The sequence below is a fragment of the Polypterus senegalus genome, chromosome 6 (genome assembly GCF_016835505.1).
Source record: "Polypterus senegalus isolate Bchr_013 chromosome 6, ASM1683550v1, whole genome shotgun sequence".
Lineage (NCBI taxonomy): Eukaryota > Metazoa > Chordata > Cladistia > Polypteriformes > Polypteridae > Polypterus > Polypterus senegalus.
The window spans coordinates 134,267,910-134,289,462 of record NC_053159.1 but is presented as its reverse complement, the minus strand read 5'-3'; the positions used below and the strand labels follow the sequence as shown (position 1 = coordinate 134,289,462).

At 36.6% G+C, this 21,553-nt stretch overlaps 1 protein-coding gene across 1 annotated transcript in view; it reads right to left on the bottom strand.

Annotated features, from left to right (window-relative positions):
• ddx52 (DEAD (Asp-Glu-Ala-Asp) box polypeptide 52) overlaps positions 1-15,558 on the bottom strand; it is a 38,318-nt gene extending 22,760 nt beyond the window's left edge. Inside the window, exons 1-6 of the mRNA XM_039757261.1 lie at positions 15,432-15,558; positions 11,571-11,769; positions 10,616-10,758; positions 8,870-9,055; positions 7,440-7,583; positions 6,819-6,930 (exon numbers count right to left, since the gene is read on the bottom strand). Coding sequence (XP_039613195.1) covers positions 6,819-6,930; positions 7,440-7,583; positions 8,870-9,055; positions 10,616-10,758; positions 11,571-11,769; positions 15,432-15,518 — 871 coding nt within the window. The 5' untranslated portion in view covers positions 15,519-15,558. The remainder of the gene's footprint in view (positions 1-6,818; positions 6,931-7,439; positions 7,584-8,869; positions 9,056-10,615; positions 10,759-11,570; positions 11,770-15,431) is intronic.
• Between the last annotated feature and the right edge of the window lie 5,995 nt (positions 15,559-21,553).

Sequence of the window (21,553 nt, the reverse complement as noted above, 5' to 3'; positions counted from 1 at the left end):
GAAGAAAACGACAACAAATTTCCTTAGTACTTACTGCACATCAACCAAACCATCCACATACACTCTCACAGAAGTGTCAATGCAAAAATGCATAAAGATTACCTGTTGCATAAGTAATATATTTCCAGACTTTTGGCTGTGACATGTAGTATAAGTGACCAATCACAGACAGCTATACATCATTGAAAAGGTCTGAAACTTAACTATCCAATGATAAGGAGTCTTTTACTGCATATGGCATGGCATAGGTGGGACCTCTGATAAATGCAGATTTATTCGGCAGTGCTGTACTGCTTGCCTTGGCATATCTTCTTATATAACACGCTATTGTTGCTGTCCATTTGTCTGTCCTGGATTTTAAATCACCTGGAGCTCGCAAACCATTTAACCTATTGACCTGAACTTTGGTACACACATACTATGTGACGTCTACTATCTGCTTTCGGGATGATGATTGACCTCCAAGGTTATTCATCTTTTTATTTTATTGTCGAATCAACTCATGGCAGCGGGCAGCAGGGCGCCATTCTCATCCCTACCACCTTCGCCGTCACTTCCCTTGACTCTCTATATCTTAAATCATTCTTGAAGCAGATTGAAGACTTAAGTGCCAGCTTAAGTGAAAAATTAAGAAAAAACTACTAAGTAATTGCAACGTAAACACATTTAATCAGTTTTACTGCTAAATGATGCCGACAAAGAAAAGAAGAAGTGGGCCACTAGGGTGGAGAAAAGAAGGGCTGCTCAGGAAGCAGCAAGCGCATTAACCTCTGAGCAAATGAATGGTAAACGTACAGAGAAAAAGAGTATGAAAACTATGAATGCTCAAGTCAAGTGTATTCACTGCACATTATCGTGCAGTATGCCGTTATTGATATAATATATGTGCAAATCACATATTTTACTAATGAAATAATGCAAGCAACATGTAAACTTATGAATTATCTGAAAGAGGAGATCCTTGGGTAAGTAAAAATACAATGCTGTTGATTAAGTTGTGGGTTTATTGCAACACACACAAACAACTTTGAAATATGCCAGCGGGACACCTCTTTCATTAAGTGGCTACAAACTAATAAAGGTAAACATTGCTTAATTACGTTTTTAACATAAAAGCAAAAAAACATTAAGAGCAGACATTTAAAAAAAAAAAAATATATCAGTGAATCCTTCAATGTTATTTGTACTACAGTATTAATTTCATCCAACTTGAGATTCAAGCTTCACGTAAGTCAGAGTAATAAAAAGAATTAGATTAAACAAAAACCACATACAGTTGTGGTGTGAAAAACTATTTGCCCCCTTCCTGATTTCTTATTCTTTTGCATGTTTGTCACACAAAATGTTTCTGATCATCAAACACATTTAACCATTAGTCAAATATAACACAAGTAAACACAAAATGCAGTTTTTAAATGATGGTTTTATTATTTAGGAGAAAAAATCCAAACCTACATGGCCCTGTGTGAAAAAGTAATTGCCCCCTTGTTAAAAAATAACCTAACTGTGGTGTATCACACCTGAGTTCAATTTCCGTAGCCACCCCTAGGCCTGATTACTGCCACACCTGTTTCAATCAAGAGATCACTTAAATAGGAGCTGCCTGACACAGAGAAGTAGACCAAAAGCACCTCAAAAGCTAGACATCATGCCAAGATCCAAAGAAATTCAGGAACAAATGAGAACAGAAGTAATTGAGATCTATCAGTCTGGTAAAGGTTATAAAGCCATTTCTAAAGCTTTGGGACTCCAGCGAACCACAGTGAGAGCCATTATCCACAAATGGCAAAAACATGGAACAGTGGTGAACCTTCCCAGGAGTGGCCGGCCAACCAAAATTACCCCAAGAGCGCAGAGACGACTCATCCGAGAGGTCAAAAAGACCCCAGGACAACGTCTAAAGAACTGCAGGCCTCACTTGCCTCAATTAAGGTCAGTGTTCACGACTCCACCATAAGAAAGAGACTGGGCACAAACGGCCTGCATGGCAGATTTCCAAGGCGCAAACCACTGTTAAGCAAAAAGAACATTAGGGCTTGTCTCAATTTTGCTAAGAAACATCTCAATGATTGCCAAGACTTTTGGGAAAATACCTTGTGGACTGATGAGACAAAAGTTGAACTTTTGGAAGGCAAATGTCCCGTTACATCTGGCGTAAAAGGAACACAGCATTTCAGAAAAAGAACATCATACCAACAGTAAAATATGGTAGTGGTAGTGTGATGGTCTGGGGTTGTTTTGCTGCTTCAGGACCTGGAAGGCTTGCTGTGATAGATGGAACCATGAATTCTACAGTCTACCAAAAATCCTGAAGGAGAATGTCCGGCCATCTGTTCGTCAACTCAAGCTGAAGCGATCTTGGGTGCTACAACAGGACAATGACCCAAAACACACCAGCAAATCCACCTCTGAATGGCTGAAGAAAAACAAAATGAAGACTTTGGAGTGGCCTAGTCAAAGTCCTGACCTGAATCCAATTAAGATGCTATGGCATGACCTTAAAAAGGCGGTTCATGCTAGAAAACCCTCAAATAAAGCTGAATTACAACAATTCTGCAAAGATGAGTGGGCCAAAATTCCTCAAGAGCGCTGTAAAAGACTCGTTGCAAGTTATCACAAACGCTTGATTGCAGTTATTGCTGCTAATGGTGGCCTAACCAGTTATTAGGTTCAGGGGGCAATTACTTTTTCACACAGGGCCATGTAGGTTTGGATTTTTTTCTCCCTAAATAATAAAAACCATCATTTAAAAACTGCATTTTGTGTTTACTTGTGTTATATTTGACTAATGGTTAAATGTGTTTGATGATCAGAAACATTTTGAGTGACAAACATGCAAAAGAATAAGAAATCAGGAAGGGGGCAAATAGTTTTTCACACCACTGTATATGTATCTACTTCAAAAATTCACATAGCGATTAAGAATGAGTTTGAAACTCCTCCTTCTAAGACAGATTCTGTGTGTATATTACAATTGCAAAGTAAATTTTATTAATGAAGAACAAACTGTCACAAACTAACTCAATTTTTTTCCTCCCACATCTCCAATGATGTGTGTGTTAGTTGACTGGCAAATTTAAACTGACATCATGCTATTGTATATGTGGGTGTGTAAGTGAGTGATGGGCCTGCTGTCCTATTTAGGGTTGGTTACTGCTTTGCAGTCAGTGTTGCTTGGATAGGCTTTGGCCCCCCAACACCCCTTGACTGGATTAAGCAGGAATGAGAAGGATGTATTCGCTCATGTTGTAATCAATGTTTCCTCTAAGCTGTTGTAGCTAGTTGTAAACCTGCCAAGCAGTCATTTTGTTATCCTGCGCACAGATCATCAGTTTAAATAACCAGCGAGCCATATTAGCTATCACATTTTATTTCATTGAGTGACTAGTTCGCTGCACTATCTACTGTACTTCACTCAGTTCGCTTTCTCTAGACACATGAAAACTGTGCGTTAAATGAACAGTTTTCATGTCGATTTCGGTAAATTAACAGCTTCTGTGTCGATATTTTAAAATGTTGAAGAGAAAAGCTTGTACAAGTGGTAAAGACATGCAAAATAAGAAAGCGCGAGATTCATTTAAGCCTGAATGGTTAAAAGTAACCACAGATACGCCAGATTCAAGGAATGTTGCAGTTGAATTAGGCTGCATATACGAATACTCGGACGAGAATGGACTTAAGTGTAAGTTCTGTGCTGCTAGTTCAAGTAATAAGGCTAACAAAGACAACGAATATGTCACCGGAAAGTGCTGGAATACGTAGAAGCTTGAATACTGTAAACGACATTTATTGTCGCGTATTCACATAGAAAATGTTGAAATTTTGTACAATCGCTCGCGTGGAATCGACCTGAAATGTCTTCTGGTTGAAACAAGTAATGAGCGAGAAGAACGAATCGAGCATAACAAGCGCCAGCGATCAAAAGAGGAGCCAGTTCGAATCTTAATGGATAATGTCCTTCTTGCCATCAGGATTAACGTTTCAATGCTGTCAGTGCAAATGATTTACGACCATATGGGAAAATGTTTCTATACCAGACAGTTGGCGAAGTAAGAACTACGTCTTTGAGTTTGTTGAAGCAATCAACGAAGTGGTTGCAAACAACATATTACATTATATTACTTCGAGCTGCATCATTCCACACGCTCATGGTTGATGAAAGTACTGACATAACAGTACATAAAATGCTAATCATCTACTTTAAATATCATCCAACAAATTTGTGTGATTACAAAACTGGTTTTAGTGGGATCATTCAGCTAACAGCATGTGATGCTTCAGCCCTTGAGGCAGCAATAAGACAATACTACACTGATCATCGACTCGATATGAACCGCATGGTTATGATAACGACTGATGGGGCATCAGTTATGTTAGGCCGTCGGAAGGGATTGGCCGCTTTATTTAAGGCAACGGTTCCTCATCTTGCTGAACAGCACTGTGTTGCTCACCGAGAAGACTAGGTAATTACTGATTCATGGAAGGATGTTAGTTTGTTTAAAAATATTGAGATACTGTTGCGTACTGTTTATACTTTATTTAGTCGATTTTCAGTTGAAAAAGGTGCACTTGAAGAATTGACAAATGTAAATGATATGGATGTCATTTCTTTTCGACCAATTCATGAAGTTCGTTGGTTGTCATGTCGCTTTGCTGTCAGTGCTTTTGTTAAAAATCTTGATGTTTTAGCTGCATACTGTGAAGAACAAGTGCAAGATTGCAATGATCCTGTTTGTAATTATGTTTTGAAATCATTACGAGATCCACTAGATCAGATTGCTCTGTATACAGCAAATTATGTTTTAACCGAATTAGCTCATTTATCCATGTTATTACAACAAAGTAATTTATCACCAATTGAAGCACATCAATTTTGCTTTTCTAAAATCTGTAAATTGGAAGCACAATATCTGGATGAGAATGTTTACTGGAATAAAAAAGCCAAGCACATTTTGAGTGAAAATGAAGGCATTGACACAAGACAAATCACACAGTTTATACGATTGATTAGTTGGTGATCACTTAAAGGTAAGATTTCCAGCAGGTGAACTACAATTTTGGTCAGCTTTTAATCCCACAGGTTTGAAAAACTGTGCATTTGATTTTGGTGTCAAAGAGATAAAAGAACTGTATGTAAAGTATAAAGATTTGTTACATACAACAAATGATGAGTTGATTATTACTCAATACAATGACTTAAAATTTCAGATCAGAGAGAAAATGAAATCTGCTACCATAAATTCACTACCTGAAATCACAGGAGTAACTTTAAATGATGAACAATTTAGCTCACTCGCAAAGTTAATCGATATTTGCTGTACTTTTCAAGCATCCAGTGCTGATTGTGAATGAGATTTTAGCCTCATGAATAATGTTAAAGTGAAAACACGAAACAGGCTTGACGTTACTCATTTGGATCATCTTATGCGAATAAAATTATATTTAAATACTGGAAAGATTGGATTTGCACAAAACGTATAACGTGTGGAAGGAATGTAAAATTAGACGTGAAAAGCTGTAAAACCACCTTGTTAATTTTATCAAGCCAGATTTTAACTGTATCATATATAAAACTGTTGTGTTTTATTGTGTTTCAATACTTTAAGAACATGGTTGATATTGTATTATCGTTATGTTAATAACAATGTGATTATTGGTAGTGCCACTGCCACTTAGTTGACTTACATTGTGTTAGTTATTACACTACATGACTTGTCGTTGTAGTATAATACTCAAGTCAGTTATACTGATAGCTTCTTGGCTATATGTATTTTGTTTGTATTTATGTTTCTCTATAACTATATCTATGGAAAGCTGTCAAATCATCCCTACAACAATGCCTCCATTAACACTGCATAAGCTGCAAAGGCTATTCTGAAAAATTGTGGATACATAAACCATCTGACCTTATGTGATTAGTACCTGTTCCCCAATCTGAAGGGCTACGTATGTGGGATGCACCATGACAATGATGAAGATGTCAAGCCAGCTACAGAAAAGTAATTGCATAAGCAAGACAAAACATTTAATTTTTGAGGTTTTCAGAAAAGAACAAGAATGTTACAAGTATACTTGTGTTCACTGGGAATATATTAAAAATACTTGTTTGGTTTTACTGGCATTTCTAATATTGGTTCAGGCTCAAAACCTTTTGATACCCAAATTTATATTTCAGCATCCCTTTACTGTAAACCTGTTATAAATGAGCACCTGGGCTGAAAACCTGGGGAAAATAATTAAATACTAGACCTAAAATAGGTTATCTTTGCTCCACATGATATCAGCATACTATTTGTACTCTACATATGGAAAGTAGAGGAGACTTCAATTTTAGTGCAAGTGCAACATTTCTGATTTAGAAAAATGGTTGGTTTCAATACTTTATTCTGTGATGAAACACTCAGTTTGTGTTCACAATGACACAAGCTGGTTCAGATTCTATTTCTGAAAACCTGTAGCTGCAGCAAGGTGTTCCTTAAAAACACAAGAAATTATATCACTCCATTTCAGCTAAAATGAACCTGGACATGATCGAGTATTCTTTGTATTAAAAAAAATCATCTTGAAGACCAATATTTACATTTACAATGGACAGCAGTAATTATTAAATTAGTCTGTGGGAGATAAGCATCTGTCTGAGCAAGGTTCTACTACATCAATAAGAAGTAAGTTTAAACCAAATAAAGTCACACAAGCTTCCAACACTTAATACATTATCATTAATTCTGCACTGAAAAATATTAAAATGCATTATTAATATATAAATACTACACATGTACTGGTTCCTGAAGATGAATAATGGACACAACAATACTTGCCACACTTTTTAGATGACTTTGGGCCAAATTTTTTGGCAGCCTCCTCTCCTTTATTAATTGTATGGACTCTGAACCCTGTACCCTGGGACAGTTTTACCATCTCCCGGTGGGTCTGTAAAATAAGAATTATTTTAATAATAATAATTATAATCCACCTGAAAACATTCAACAAGAAAATCTTTAGCATCTCATATCAAAGGGCATGTTTGGTATTTATTAAGACAGTTATTTTTTCATAATCATGGCAAATAATTGCCATGTGATCTTAAGTCAAGCATTTCTTATAAAATAAAAAAAAATACTGTACCTGTTTTTACAGTTTAAAATAAGCCATTTCTTAACACTTATAAAAGCTTCACTCAAAACATAAAAAATAATTTCCCAAGGCAATTCTTAGATTATAAAAATATTGCTTAGAATTGAAAAATACCAAACCTCATGCCTTACTGAGGTCATAAAGGAGCACGTTCCAGGGTAGCATTTAGTAAAATTGAACTCCGGGCACAATAGCAGTTATACAATATTTTATCTTAATATGCATGATATACTGATCATATTAAACTTACTTCAAAAACTCCCATGCAAATTCAGAAAACTCTTATCTTATTCAACTAATCATACCTGACTTGCCAGCTCTCTTGTTGGAGCAATGATTAGGGCACGGAAACCTTTATTCATAGGTTGTTTTAAGTGAGCAAGGATAGGCAGGCAGAAAGCCACTGTTTTCCCAGATCCAGTAGGAGCACATGCTAGAACTTCACGATTCTGTTAAAACAGGAAAAAAAACAACAAAATTATATACGTATATGGAATACATAAAGAAAGCTGTTTAACATCCATCCGCGTGATATTGTTGAGGTTTCACGGACTAGAAAAAATATATACATTGCTGCTGCCAACTGATGCCTAAATTCAGTTTCGGGAGCCCATTGTAGTTTTTCTGTTTTTCTTATTTCTGAATCTATTAAACAATGCTTATATTAAAACAGATGACTGCTATGAAAATGACATTTTATAATAAAATAATTTGATTATAGGCAGCCAGGCAACCTTCTGTTTCTATATCAATTGCACATTAACCATTCATCCAAGAAAATGTGATAAGGGCACAAAATGGTTTGTAAAAAAATTTCCCAGTAACTGCACATTTCTTTTTTTAGTCTAAAAGTAAAAACACTAGAAGGCAAAAATAGCTCTCTGTCAAGATCATGGTTTTATTTATTTATCTATTGATTGATATATTACTGTTTTGTATAAAGTACTTAAATTACAAATGTATTTCAGAGAAATACAACACTGTTGACTAGAAATGTCTGACAGTGCAGACTGAAATATGAAACACCAAGGATGCAAATACATGTTACTGCATTTTTACTATTTTTGAAGGATGTATTAAAGTTTAAATACGAGCTGAGCATCACACTTCACAAGAGCTGGTCCATGCATTTACCTTCACCTGTGGCAAACAGTGTTATAACACCAACCTAGGAAATTCCTAGCAAGAGTCTTGTCATAGATCTACCAGATTGGCTAGCTGCTTTGACTAGTACACTGTGCACTGTGAAGGTCAATGTGAAAAGTGCTATGCAAAGTAAAGTCAGATTTTCTTTTTAATTTCAGTATACAGTATTTGAAATTTGCAAATGGGAACCTGGATTGATTGTTTATATAGTAATTAAAATTTAAATATAGCTTGACATAAAAATAGTGCATTGGCACAGAGCAAAACTTTCAACAAAATTTGCTATAACTGAAAAATAATGAACATACTGTAATATATTACCAAATCACTGCACAGCCATCAATCACAGTTGCACGTAGCTTTCTAGTTTAATTTAATTTCTTTTTGTAATATCATAGGGTCATTACTGCCATGTCTGCCAAGTTTACCTTTTGCCATAGACAGGCATTAAAATGATGTTTACTTAATAATGTACCCTTTTGAAAATCCAAGGCAGACTAGTGTTCAGCAAATACAAGATGAAAGAAAAAAGTAAATGCAATGCTACATTTAATGGCAAAATTTCAACAAAGAGTTCAATGTTACTTACATGAAGCATGACAGGGATAGCCTGCATCTGAATAGGTGTAGGTTTGTGGAAACCTGCCTCGTGAATATTCTTCATTATCTTTGGACTGATCTGGTATTCCTTCTGCAACTGTTCAAAAGTGGCTACAGGATCTGGAAGGTCTGACCCATGAATGTAGATTTTGTGCTCATGCCTCAAGCGATTTATCTAGGAAAGAAAAAAAAAAAAAAAAAAGAGGAAATAAACTTTAGACATGTTAATGAAATTAATAATGCATAATAATTTTTACTACAATTCATGTTTAAAAGCTGTCATTCCAGTCATATGTGTAAATGTTTGTTGCCAAGTTCTTCATGGATTCCTTACAAAGAAAATCCAATAAAAAGAGACAAACAATCCACGGTACCACATGTTACAAAACAAACTTAAACACATATCTCAGCTTAGACATTAAACATATGCCATAAAGCATTTCCATACAGCTGTCTTTTGTGCATTTGCTGCTAAAATAAAAGTTCTTATAATGCCCTTGAATGGTCTCAGTAGTAGAAATTCTTCAGGTTTTTGAACTATTCTTGCACTACTTGGCGAAAGTGTTGTCATTTGATGGTTCTGCAAACATATGTTAAGTTTCATATTGTTGTGTCCAAAAATTTGTTTTTGGGAAATACAAACAAATAACAAACAAAAACAAATTAGCTAACAGCCGCTGGGTATTTTGTTTTCTGTCAATATGGAAACTTGGTTACACTGTTAATCAGCTAAAGATGTTACTGTGATATTTGAAAGTAATGTGACGCATGTGTCATTTTAAATATAGCCTTATTAATCGTTGTTCTGGAAGTATTTCATAAAAGCTTACATATAGAGTACTTGAATAATAGTAACGCTGTTAAGCCTAAAACTACTATAAAAACATAACACAAAAACAGCAAATATTCAATAAATATTTAGTAGTAATGCCTGTTTATTATTTGCATTGTGTTATTTATTACTGCAGTATAAAAAATAAGGTAATTATGCATTACAGGAATTTCTTCAGCAATTTCTTGCGAAAGAATAAACTGACCAATTTTACTTTACGTTGAGAAAACCCTAAATAATGTTAAAAATGTACGAAGGTAAACCACCAACCCCACATTTTTAACTGTACTTAAGGTTTCACCTTCATCTTTCTGAAGTTGTTAGTACTCATGCTACCTATCATCATGTTGTTAGAAAACAGTGGTAACAGTTCATTAAAATCATGTGCAAAGTCACCGAGGCATGGACTACAAAAAAAAAAGTTTGCTGCCCAAACAGCAAGGCAAGAAAAAATAAATAAACTGGTTTCAGGCATACGATGAACACACTGTCCAGACAAGGCAAACTGGTTTTTATTTTGGGTAATTTGAGACACTGCAAAATATGTTTCATGCATTTATTAATTGTAAAATTTTACAAATAAGTAGTAGCCAAATCTGTATGAAATATACTGCATCATTAATGCCAATTCATACTTTCAGTAAATAGAAATTCTTTTTGTGCATGGAGACAAAATGCTGTCAGCCCAGATATCTGCACTCCTCCAACTACTGCAAATGACACATGCATCACATACCTCCTGACTCATGAAACATGCATGTGCAAATTGTATGACAAAAACAGACTTGAAAACATACTGTACAAGAACACAACCATGGCCACTTAAGTAGGCGGAACACTTAGAGAGACACAAGGAAATATTAAGAAATTCAACACCATATTAGCCTTGGTCATGCAATTTACCTGTTCTTGGTGCAAATGTTTCAACTTCTTCCAAGAGGATTTGTTTTTCTTTTTGCTTTCTGCATCACTGCTCTTTTCTTTTTGTGATGACATCCACATTATTCCATCATTTTCAAGAGATGCTGTTGTTTTAGAGATACCCTCTATTGAAGGAAAGAGGAAAAAAAAAGAAAGAAAAAGATACAAGTCTGTTCCAAAGCTTTTTATCTATCCTCAATGATTCAAGATGTTAGTTTTCAAGTTTCAAACCTCAACCTACATTATTCCCGAAATCCTTGCCAATCAATAAATGTGCTTAACAGTAACAAATTCAGTACAGGAAATATATAAATAACTCCCCCATATATTTGGGGAGTTATTTAGGTTTTTATTTTTGTTATGAAGCGTATAGTATTACAAAAATGATAATACAGTATGCATTATGGCGGCACGGTGGCACAGTGGCAGCGCTGCTGCCTCGCAGTAAGGAGACCTGGGTTCGCTTCTCGGGTCCTCCCTGCATGGAGTTTGCATGTTCTCCCTGTGTCTGTGTGGGTTTCCTCCATGTCCTCCGGTTTCCTCCCACAGTCCAAAGACATGCAGGTTAGGTGCATTGGTGATCCTAAATTGTCCCTAGTGTGTGCTTGGTGTGTGTGCCCTGCAGTGGGCTAATGCCCTGCCCGTGGTTTGTTCCTGTTTCGTGCACCATGTTGGCTGGGATTGGCTCCAGCAGATAACCTTGTGTTAGGATATAGCGGGTTGGATAATGGATGGATGGAGTATGCATTATTCACACTGTGGCCCAGTATAAATGTAAATTCTGTAACATATTGCAAGTAAATCAACAAAATCATGAATACGTCTTCTTATACTGGGGAAAAATACATTAATATTTCTGTCAGTTCTAGTTGCAATTTTGCTCAGCTATCAACCCTGCACTAGAACAGAAGTAGAATAATATGTTGAAACATCAAACCTTTAAAAGTATCTTGAGAACATGATTTCTCTTCTTGTATTCTCTTCCTCTTCTTCACAACTGGATGTTCATCAGATACCAAAGGTTCTTTCGTTGGGCTGTCTGTCTGTTGATTTTTGCTAGTCCCACCATCTTTTGCACCAAAAAAGTTAATCCTTGATAGGTTAAATGATAAGCTGCTTTCCTTAGATTTGATCACCTATAAAAAGAGAAAATAGAAGAGAGACAATGATTTGATTTTGTTTTTCCTCAGTTTATTTTCTGGGCTACTACATCTTTCCCTTTTTTATTAGTAGTTAGATAAACATATGGTAAACTTAGTTAACTTACACAATAAATTAAATTAAACATGTACTTTAGACTTATTAACTAATATAAACAATAAATTTCTTACTGGCATAAATGTGAACATTTGCTCAAGAAAAACAATTAAAATAATAAATATAATGGAAATAGAATGACTGACAACAGAAGATTGCAAAATTCTGATGTCAAGACTCATTGTGCCCTGTCTCTACGCTGAAAGGTCAACTATTCTGTATATTCACTGTGCGCCTCTACTGTTCAAGCTTTTACCCGTGGTGAAAGAGAATCAGTTTTATTATTTTTACTTTGATCAATCATATGTATGGAGTCCAGAACAATGGTTTCAGCTATTACTTCACAGGTGCAGAGTCCTGGGTTCAAACTCTGTCATGTATGAACTTCGCATCTTGTCTCCATGTCAAGAGGATTTCTCTCATATTCTAAAGATGTATGGTACTTCTCATATTACATAGTGATTTCAAACTGGGTGTGTGTCAGAGTCCCCAGCACTCTGCCCACAGTTGGATCATTCCTTGCACCCTATGCTATCAACTGCTCCATGAATCTGAACTGGATAAGCCAGTTTTTTTATAAGAAGAAAAAAAAAAAAAAACATTTGCAGGAAGCACATTAAGCAAACATCTTATGTAAAGGTGGCTAGAGTTATTTAATTAGTACTAATGTCCATATATTTAAATCTGTTATTGTCTCTTTTAGATTTCTGCACTGATCTTCTGCAATTACGATGAATGATTCCATATTGATTTTCTGTCTTTCCCAACCCTCAAAGTTAAGCGACGGGAACTGCACATGCCGCTAGTATGTAAGAAAAAGAGCATCTTTGCAAAGCTAGAGCTCTCTTTCGGGTATATTAACTGTATAATCACTGTTAAAGATAATGGATAAGATTTAATTGCTTGAAGCATTAGAACAAATTATTCACTTATTACCTTTTTGTTTCTATTGTGACTAGGCTGAAAGATTTGATCTATGATGAGCCCATCACTTTTCCTATATTGCAGAGTTGATTGGTATAATAAAAATGTACTGGGGTGGAATGCGCCTCTATATTGCCAATCTGTTGAGCACCAATGTCACATTGTTGTTACCAACCTACTCTTCCAATCTGACATATCTGAGGATTAACAGCTGTTAACTGTTTAGTCTTCCATCTTTATCAGTTATTTTCATCAGGGTTTTGGTCCCCCTCAAGCATATGTTATTATTGAAATTCAGTTTCCACAATTAAGAATAAATACCCAGACTAAACAGTTATCTTGACTGACTTCAGCCATTCCATGCTTGTTTCTAGATTCCCCAGATTTTAGCAGCCAAGAAAATGTTCTTCTAGAGAGAGAAATCTGGCCCATTACTACAGTGCCATCTTTGATACTTACCATGCTATTCTAAAAACCCCTTACGCCACCTTAAGCCACAACATAAAATGTATTATCCCTTTTGTTGTCATTTTCTTTTCCTATAGCAATCATGCTGGTAAACTTCTAACACGTCTGTATTCCCAGAGGTGAAGGCACAGTCCAACCTGATTTATGTCTACTTTTAAAGACTTACTAAGTAAAGGACATGAGTGCAATTATATGCACTATCATACTGATTAATGTATTTATTGTATTTTTGTGCACCTTGATATTACTTACTACCATTGTATATAATGTGTTTCCATAATGTACTGTATACTTGTACTTCAGTTACATTTGGCGTGTAAAGTTTACATACACTAAAATTACAGACATGTACTGTATGTCAGGATAGTATTGAACTTTCAATAATTTCTACATTTTTGTGGCAGAAGAGCATGCATGTTTACTCAAAATATAAAAAAAACTGAAATTTAGTGCACAAGTTTAAATTTATTGTGAGTTATCTGTAATTATCACAGGGTTCAAATTATACATACATGTACCTAGATTATTAAGTGGTGCGTGTTAACTGCTTCTTAGTGATTGACTACAGCTGATAACTTCTCTGTGTTGCCATAAAAGGGTTTGAAAGCACTCATTGCACTGAAAAACACACATTAGAATGTGAAAGTCCAAGAAGATCAGTGTAGACATGAGAAAGAGGATTGTACATTTACACAAGTCACGAATGTCTCTTGGAAACATTTCTAAACAACCTCAGACGTCAAGATCTTCAGTTCAAATAACTGTTTTTAAGTACATGTTACTAGGAGCTGTAAGCCACTTTGACAAGGTCTGGAAAAAGACCCAACTGTTTCCTTCAAACAAGAGAAAAATTTTTCTGGATGGTTAGTTACAATCTAAGAACCACAAACTCAAAGCTGTCATAACATCAGTGCAACAATCCACAGTCAAGCAAAGTTTACCTTGCCACTGGCCAAGAGAGTGCCATCCAAGAAAGAGGCCCCTGCAAGACACCATCAAGCTCGACTAAAGATTGTGGCTGATCACATGGACAAAGAAAAAGCCTTCGGGAGGAATGTTTTATGATCAGATAAGACAAATATTGAGTTGCCAGATCACAATATGCAGAGATATGTTTGTTGGAGAAAAGGTGAAGAATTTAACCAAGAACACTTCCAACTATTAAGCTAGGGCAGTTGTGATGCTAATGCAACAGGTGCACTGCACAAAGTGAATGAAATAATGAATGAGGAGTATTACCTCGGAATTTTTCAGCATAACCTCAAACTAGCAGCTAGAAGGTTTGAAACTTAAACACAAGTGGGTGTTCCACAGGACAACAACACTAAACAAACATCAAAGCTGATGCTGGAATGCCTTCTTAAAGTCCTTACCCTCAACACTACTGAAAATATGTGGACTGTGTTTAAATGTCAGTTCTGTGCCAGGAAACCAACAAATTTGAACTGTAACAATTCTGCCAAGAAGAGTAGTTAAATATCCAACATGAATTCTACCAGAATTAGCAGTAATGGCTACCAGAAGTATCTGATCAAGGTGAAACATGCCAAGGAACATTTAATCAGCTACTGGGTGCGTCTTATGTATATATTTGACCCTTTCTGTTTCAGAAAACTCACAATAAATTAAAACTTGTGTGCCAAATTACTTTCATTGTCTTAAGATGTATGTTGTTTAATCATTCTGTCACAGAAAAATAATATTTATAAGAAATTACTGAAAGCCCAGCACTATCCTGACATATATATCGTTCTTGCAGTAAATGTTAACTTTTCATTACAACTGTACATTTGAATCTTGTTACACATGTGACAAACACCATGACAAATTTACTGCAACCGTGCTGACTTACGTTACAATTTATTCCACTTCAGATTAGTTCGTCTGCATTTCCGTGTATGTGCCTTTGTTGTTACAACTTAACTACGGCGTCCTCTCGGTTGCACTTATACACTTACGCTGCTTGGTATAACCACCACTGAGAAAGAAGCAAAGGACAGAGAGGCTTATTTATTTACCCTGTTCGCTATAGATCTCGCACGTGCTTGTCTCAAAGATGACAGGGTTTTTTTTTTTCAATGCACGCTTCCGTACCACAAATAGTCATAACATGGACTGCATGGTCACAGCTTTTTAAAGCTCTACTCACCTTGAATCGCTCGGCATCTTTTCCAAACTTTTTAAAGTCGAACTTAGCACCTGCCCCTAGTTTTCGAAAAAGATCATTGACGTCCATCTTCACCGGAAGCAACACGACACAGAGTGTGGGCAAAAGCAATCGCTGATGAAGCGTCCTACTCGTACATAGGCACTCGATTAGTGCGCCCTGCAAAGCTACTGCAAAACAACGAGCATAGGCTCTACAAGTGGATGCTGCTAGTGTAGTGTATGCTTAGTGCTTCGCGGTAATAGGAGAAATACACTTATATTGTTTCAAAACGACTAAGATGTTGGACTAAACGAATTGTAGTGCCTTCTTTCTCAAATATGAATGGAAACTTTCACAGAAATATTATTAACCTTTCCAATGCGTATGGGGTTTGAGCCAACTATCTGGAGTACTGATCAGCCTTCAGAGGTCAGTGTTGAGGCAAGAATACTAGAATTAAAAAAGAACACAGTACATAGTGATTACTTTACTGTGTCGGTGCATTTCTGCCTGTTCTTGCCTGTTTATCTAAAAACATCATATCTTATGCTTTCATTTTTGCAAGATGGGAATGAGACACCCCATACCCCTCGCCCCCAAACACCTTCTTAATTTTTAATTACTTTTTTCTCTGCCTCTTTTTCTTAGACCGGTATGACAGGGGTAGACGTACTAAGAGCAAAAAGTTATCAACAATTTAATTCTAAGGGTCACTGAGACAACACAAATTCATGCAACGGAATATTTCCTTGGGGAGAAAACCCAGTACATATTTCAGGGGATATATTACGAGACTTGGAAGTATTTGGTACTAGGAAATGAGTGCGTTAGAGTTGCTATCTTTGTAACCCTAAGATCAACAGTTGGGAAGTGACAGAGTGACAAGAAAATATGCTGTACCTTCAACAAAATAATCTAACTAGTCGATTACTCACACATAATATTTTTTAATTTTTAAAAATGTACAGGATAATATTTTCCATTCATTTATTAATCAAGTTCAGGGAAGCAGGGAGCTGGCTCCTGTCCTCACAGAAAGAAAGGGAGCGACTCCTGTGTAACAGTCTTTCGGAACTAATTTGGAGATGCCAATAACCCAACCTGTATATTTTTGCAGTGAAAGTTGGAATTTACAGTAATAAAAGAAATGTTAATAAAACAAAAAAAAAAAACATGTAGACACAGATTCAATGTGTAAACTCCACCAGAGTATTGTGTGTGGATTAGGTTGAAAGCATTGACTTAGGAGTTGCGATACGGCAATGCTAACTACAGTGTCTCACATTATGAAGACCTTTGAGAGACTAGACTATATGAGTGCTCTTGTGATGGACCACCTGGATTGACTGCAGTTTGCCTATTGGGCAAAGATTGACCTGGAGCATGCAATTATCTATTTGCTCTACAAGGCTTATTCTCATTTGGACAAAGCTGGCAGTCCTGTTAGAATTATAAGTTTTGATTTATCCAGCGCCTTCAGTACCATCCAGCCATCAAACAAATTCAGGAACAAATGAGAACAGAAGTCATTGAGATCTATCAGTCTGGTAAAGGTTATAAAGCCATTTCTAAAGCTTTGGGACTCCAGCGAACCACAGTGAGAGCCATTATCCACAAATGGCAAAAACAAGGAACAGTGGTGAACCTTCTCAGGAGTGGCCGGCTGACCAAAATTACCCCAAGCACGCAGAGACCACTCATCCGAGAGGTCACAAAAGACCCCAGGACAACGTCTAAAGAACTGCAGGCCTCACTTGCCTCAATTAAGGTCAGTGTTCACGACTCCACCATAAGAAAGAGACTGGGCAAAAACGGCCTGCATGGCAGATTTCCAAGACGCAAACCACTGTTAAGCAAAAAGAACATTAGGGCTCGTCTCAATTTGCTAAGAAACATCTCAATGATTGCCAAGACTTTTGGGAAAATACCTTGTGGACTGATGAACTATTTGGAAGGCAAATGTCCCGTTACATCTGGCGTAAAAGGAACACAGCATTTCAGAAAAGAACATCATACCAACAGTAAAATATGGTGGTGGTAGTGTGATGGTCTGGGGTTGTTTTGCTGCTTCAGGACCTGGAAGGCTTGCTGTGATCGATGGAACCATGAATTCTACTGTCTACCAAAAATCCTGAAGGAGAATGTCCGCCATCTGTTCGTCAACTCAAGCTGAAGCGATCTTGGGTGCTGCAACAGGACAATGACCCAAAACACACCAGCAAATCCACCTCTGAATGAAGACTTTGGAGTGGCCTAGTCAAAGTCCTGACCTGAATCAATTGAGATGCTATGACCTGCATGACCTTAAAAAGGCGCTTCATGCTAGAAAACCCTCAAATAAAGCTGAATTACAACAATTCAATTACAAGATGAGTGGGCCAAAATTCCTCCAGAGCGCTGTAAAAGACTCATTGCAAGTTATCAAACGCTTGATTGCAGTTATTGCTGCTAAGGGTGGCCCAACCAGTTATTAGGTTCAGGGGCAATTACTTTTCTATGTTAAGGTTTAAAGTCAGAGATATCCAGATGGATGAGCCTATGGTGTCCTGGACAATGGACTGTCTGTCAGAGAGAACACAGTTTGTGAGACTCAAGGACTGTTTCTGATATGGATGTGAGCAACCCTCGAGCACCACAAGGAACAGTCCTGTCTCCGTTTCTCTTCACTTTGTGCACCTCAGACTATAAATAACACTTTAAGTCATGTCACTTCCAGAAATTCTTGGATGGTTCTGCACTTATGGGATGTATTTATAAAGGGTATGGAACAAAGTATGGGAATCAGGTGGAAAAGTTTGTTTTTGGTGCAATGAGAACTGTCTGCATCTTAACATTCACAAAATCAAGGACCTAGAAACTGACTTTTGCCATGCCAAGGAGCCTCTATGTCTGGTCACTATCCAAGGAGTGAATGTAGAGGTGGTCCACTTCTACAAGTACTTGGGGGTCCACATTAATGACTGGTTGGACTGGCTTTGGAACATAGAGGAAATATTTAACAAATGCAAAGCAGGCTCTTTTTCCTTATTAGACTGTATTCCTTATTGTGGGAAGTGACATCCTGCACATCTTTTATAACTCTGAGATGGTCAGTGCGGTTTTCTACACTGTGGTCTGCTGGGCTGGTAACATCACTTCATGAGAGACCTACCAAATTAACAGACTAATTAAAAGGGCAAGCTCGGTTATAGGACACACTCTGGACTTCCTGGAGGTCTTAGTAAAGGAGAGAATTAAAACAAAATTGAGTGCCATTATAAACTATTCTTCACATCTTCTCTCTGACACACTAATACTGAGGACTTTCAGCCAACAAATCCTTCAGTAGAAGTGTGTCAAGAAACACTATAGGGGCTTCTTTATATACCAAAAGCAATACATCTGTATGGTGCCTCACTGGGAGTGCAGCAGCAAAGTCAGAACTTTTCTTTCTTTTGAATTTTCTTGCCTTATATGCATCCCAGTGTCTGTACAGACCAAAGTGGGTATGTGTATTTATTTGTTTACTTACTTACTTATCTATCTATCTAGTAATATTATCATAAATATCAGTCCATAGTAATTTATTTTAAATGCTTCCTTAATAGGCATTGATGATCGGTCAAGTAAGAATAATTGAATTATAACTTAGAAGTATATTAGTCTTTTCTGAAAGAATTTAGCACTAGAGAACAACTCCCCCAAAGTGTCAACAAGTCATTGCATATACAGTTGCAATCAGAAGGGCCAAGGGAGAAAGCCCAAAATTTCATCAAGAGCCCTTAAAAACTTAGTCAGGACAACTAATAAAAATCCCTGTGTTACTGTAATACACCTACAGGATGACCTGATGAAGGCCGGGACAAGTGCTTCACTGGCAACTATAAGACATGGACTTCATGGCCTCTCTCCACTCTTGACCTCAAAGAACATCAAAGGTCAACTAGAATATGCCAGGAGGAATTTGAATAGGCCTGCCAAATCCTGGGAAACAGTTCCATGGACTGACAAAACTAAATTGGAACTGTTTGGACACATGGACTAGCAGTATGTCTGAAGTGAGATAGACTTGGCTTATGACCAAAAAAATACCATCCACACAGTTGAGCATGGGGGTGGATTAATGATGATGTGGGGATGTTTTTCTGCTGCAGGAACTGGCAATATTAACCGTGTAACTGGCGTCATGGATTCCCAGAAATAAATGGCTATTTTAAAGAGGAACGTGATGCTGTCTCTTCAGAAATTGAATGGACTTTCCAGAAAGACATCCAAAGCTCACCTAAAAGTTAACTAAAGTTTGGTTGAGAAATAGATGCTGGAATGTCCTGGAGTGGCCCTCTCAGTCCCCTAATGTAAATTCCATTGAAAATCTTTGGTTGCAACATGGACACCTTTAAACATCACTGAGCTGGAGGCTTTTACATGTGAAGAATGGGCAAAGATTTAAACACAGAGGTGTACAAAGCTTGTCAGCATTTACCAAAAATGGTTATTAGAAGTTATACAAGCTAAAGAATGCTCCACAAAGTACTGAAGCTGAGGATTGAATAATAGTGCACATGCACAAGTATAAACAGAGCTACATTTGAACTCAAAATTAAGTCAATTTACAATATGTTCTCAATATAACTTTAAAAATGTGTCAATAAATACTTTTGTTGTTTAATGAGGCTTTTTTTTATATATTTTCATTAACTTTGATTCATATCACTACAATGTATTTTGAGGTGAAGAGGTTGAATATTTTTGATTGCAAATGTAGTGTAAGTGATCTTGGTAAATAAATGACAGGATGTTTTATTTTCAGATATTTCAAAATGTTTACTGTATTTTTATATTGTACTGTATAGGAAATATGTAGCCAAGGCACCATCAATCTGAAGTTGCCAGTTCAAGCCCCAGCTTTGACCGCCTTATTCTGTATGATTTCCATCTGTAAAAGAAAAACAAATATAAATAATGCAATATATTTCTGTAGTTCTAATGTACCTTGAGCTAATACCATCATAAAAAGGTGTTGTATAAAAGAAAGGCATGTTTTCTGTTAAACTAATGTAGTATTTTGTATGTTTGGTTAAAATGGTAGAATATTTATAAACCTTAAAATAGTCATTACTAAAGTTAACATTACGTCAAATTTGTCACCTTTATTAAACCTGTATTCAATTATGTATTGTTGTTAGTTTTTTTGTTTTTTCAGTTTGTAGTTGTAATACTCTTGAGTACAAAATGAGATTGAAAATCACAAGCAATGGAAAGGATAAGAAAGGATCAACATGTTTTGCAAGAATCATTAGCTGATATCAGTGTCTCAGACAAACGTCTTAACATAAATCAGTATGTTTGTTAGGGTCTCCTTTTCAAAAGCACTAAATTAGAGACCATTTGGAGATGCAAAGCAGCCTTGCCTTGCTAATTCTCCGGTAAACACAGAAAAAATTCAAACAACTTACGCAAACATGCATTATGATGTCATCTCATCTTCAATTCCACCTTATCCTGGTGAGCGTCACAGTTATAACAAGCCAAGCAAGGAAGATTTCCCATAAACCCTAGCAACAGGCTGCAGCTGTTACTTGTGAACTCCCAGCTGCTTCCCAGGCCAGCCAATAGGTGTAAGCCCATCAATAGCTCCCTTGCCACAAGCAGATTACACTAGGAACGTATCTGTAACCTTCAGGTTTTGGGTACATAGGAAAGAAGCGCAAGTTAAGAATCCCACAAAACTTAAACTACCATACAGTCAAGCTCTAATAGGTAATTACTCCACAAATAATAATAATAATAGAAGAGCAGAGAAACAGCGCAAATCATCCACACACAACCTGCACTAATGTTCATGCATATGAATCAAACAAAACAGTCCAAGGTAATAATTAATGAAATTCCATTTTCATAATTTTTTGCTAAGGTTAGGTATTTAAAAAAGTTGCCTGTGAAATTTGATGCAATCTGAAATAAGAAAGCTATACTGCATCCAGCTCCAGGAGGACACTTTGAGTCTGGTTACTACCACCCCTGGTTATATACTGTTATTTTCACACATGTTGTTATCTACCCATACATGGAAGAACATGCTACAGAAGCTGTTGAGCTCATGGCCTCTGTCAGATTGAAACTGAACTTTGTGCAGATTTCTG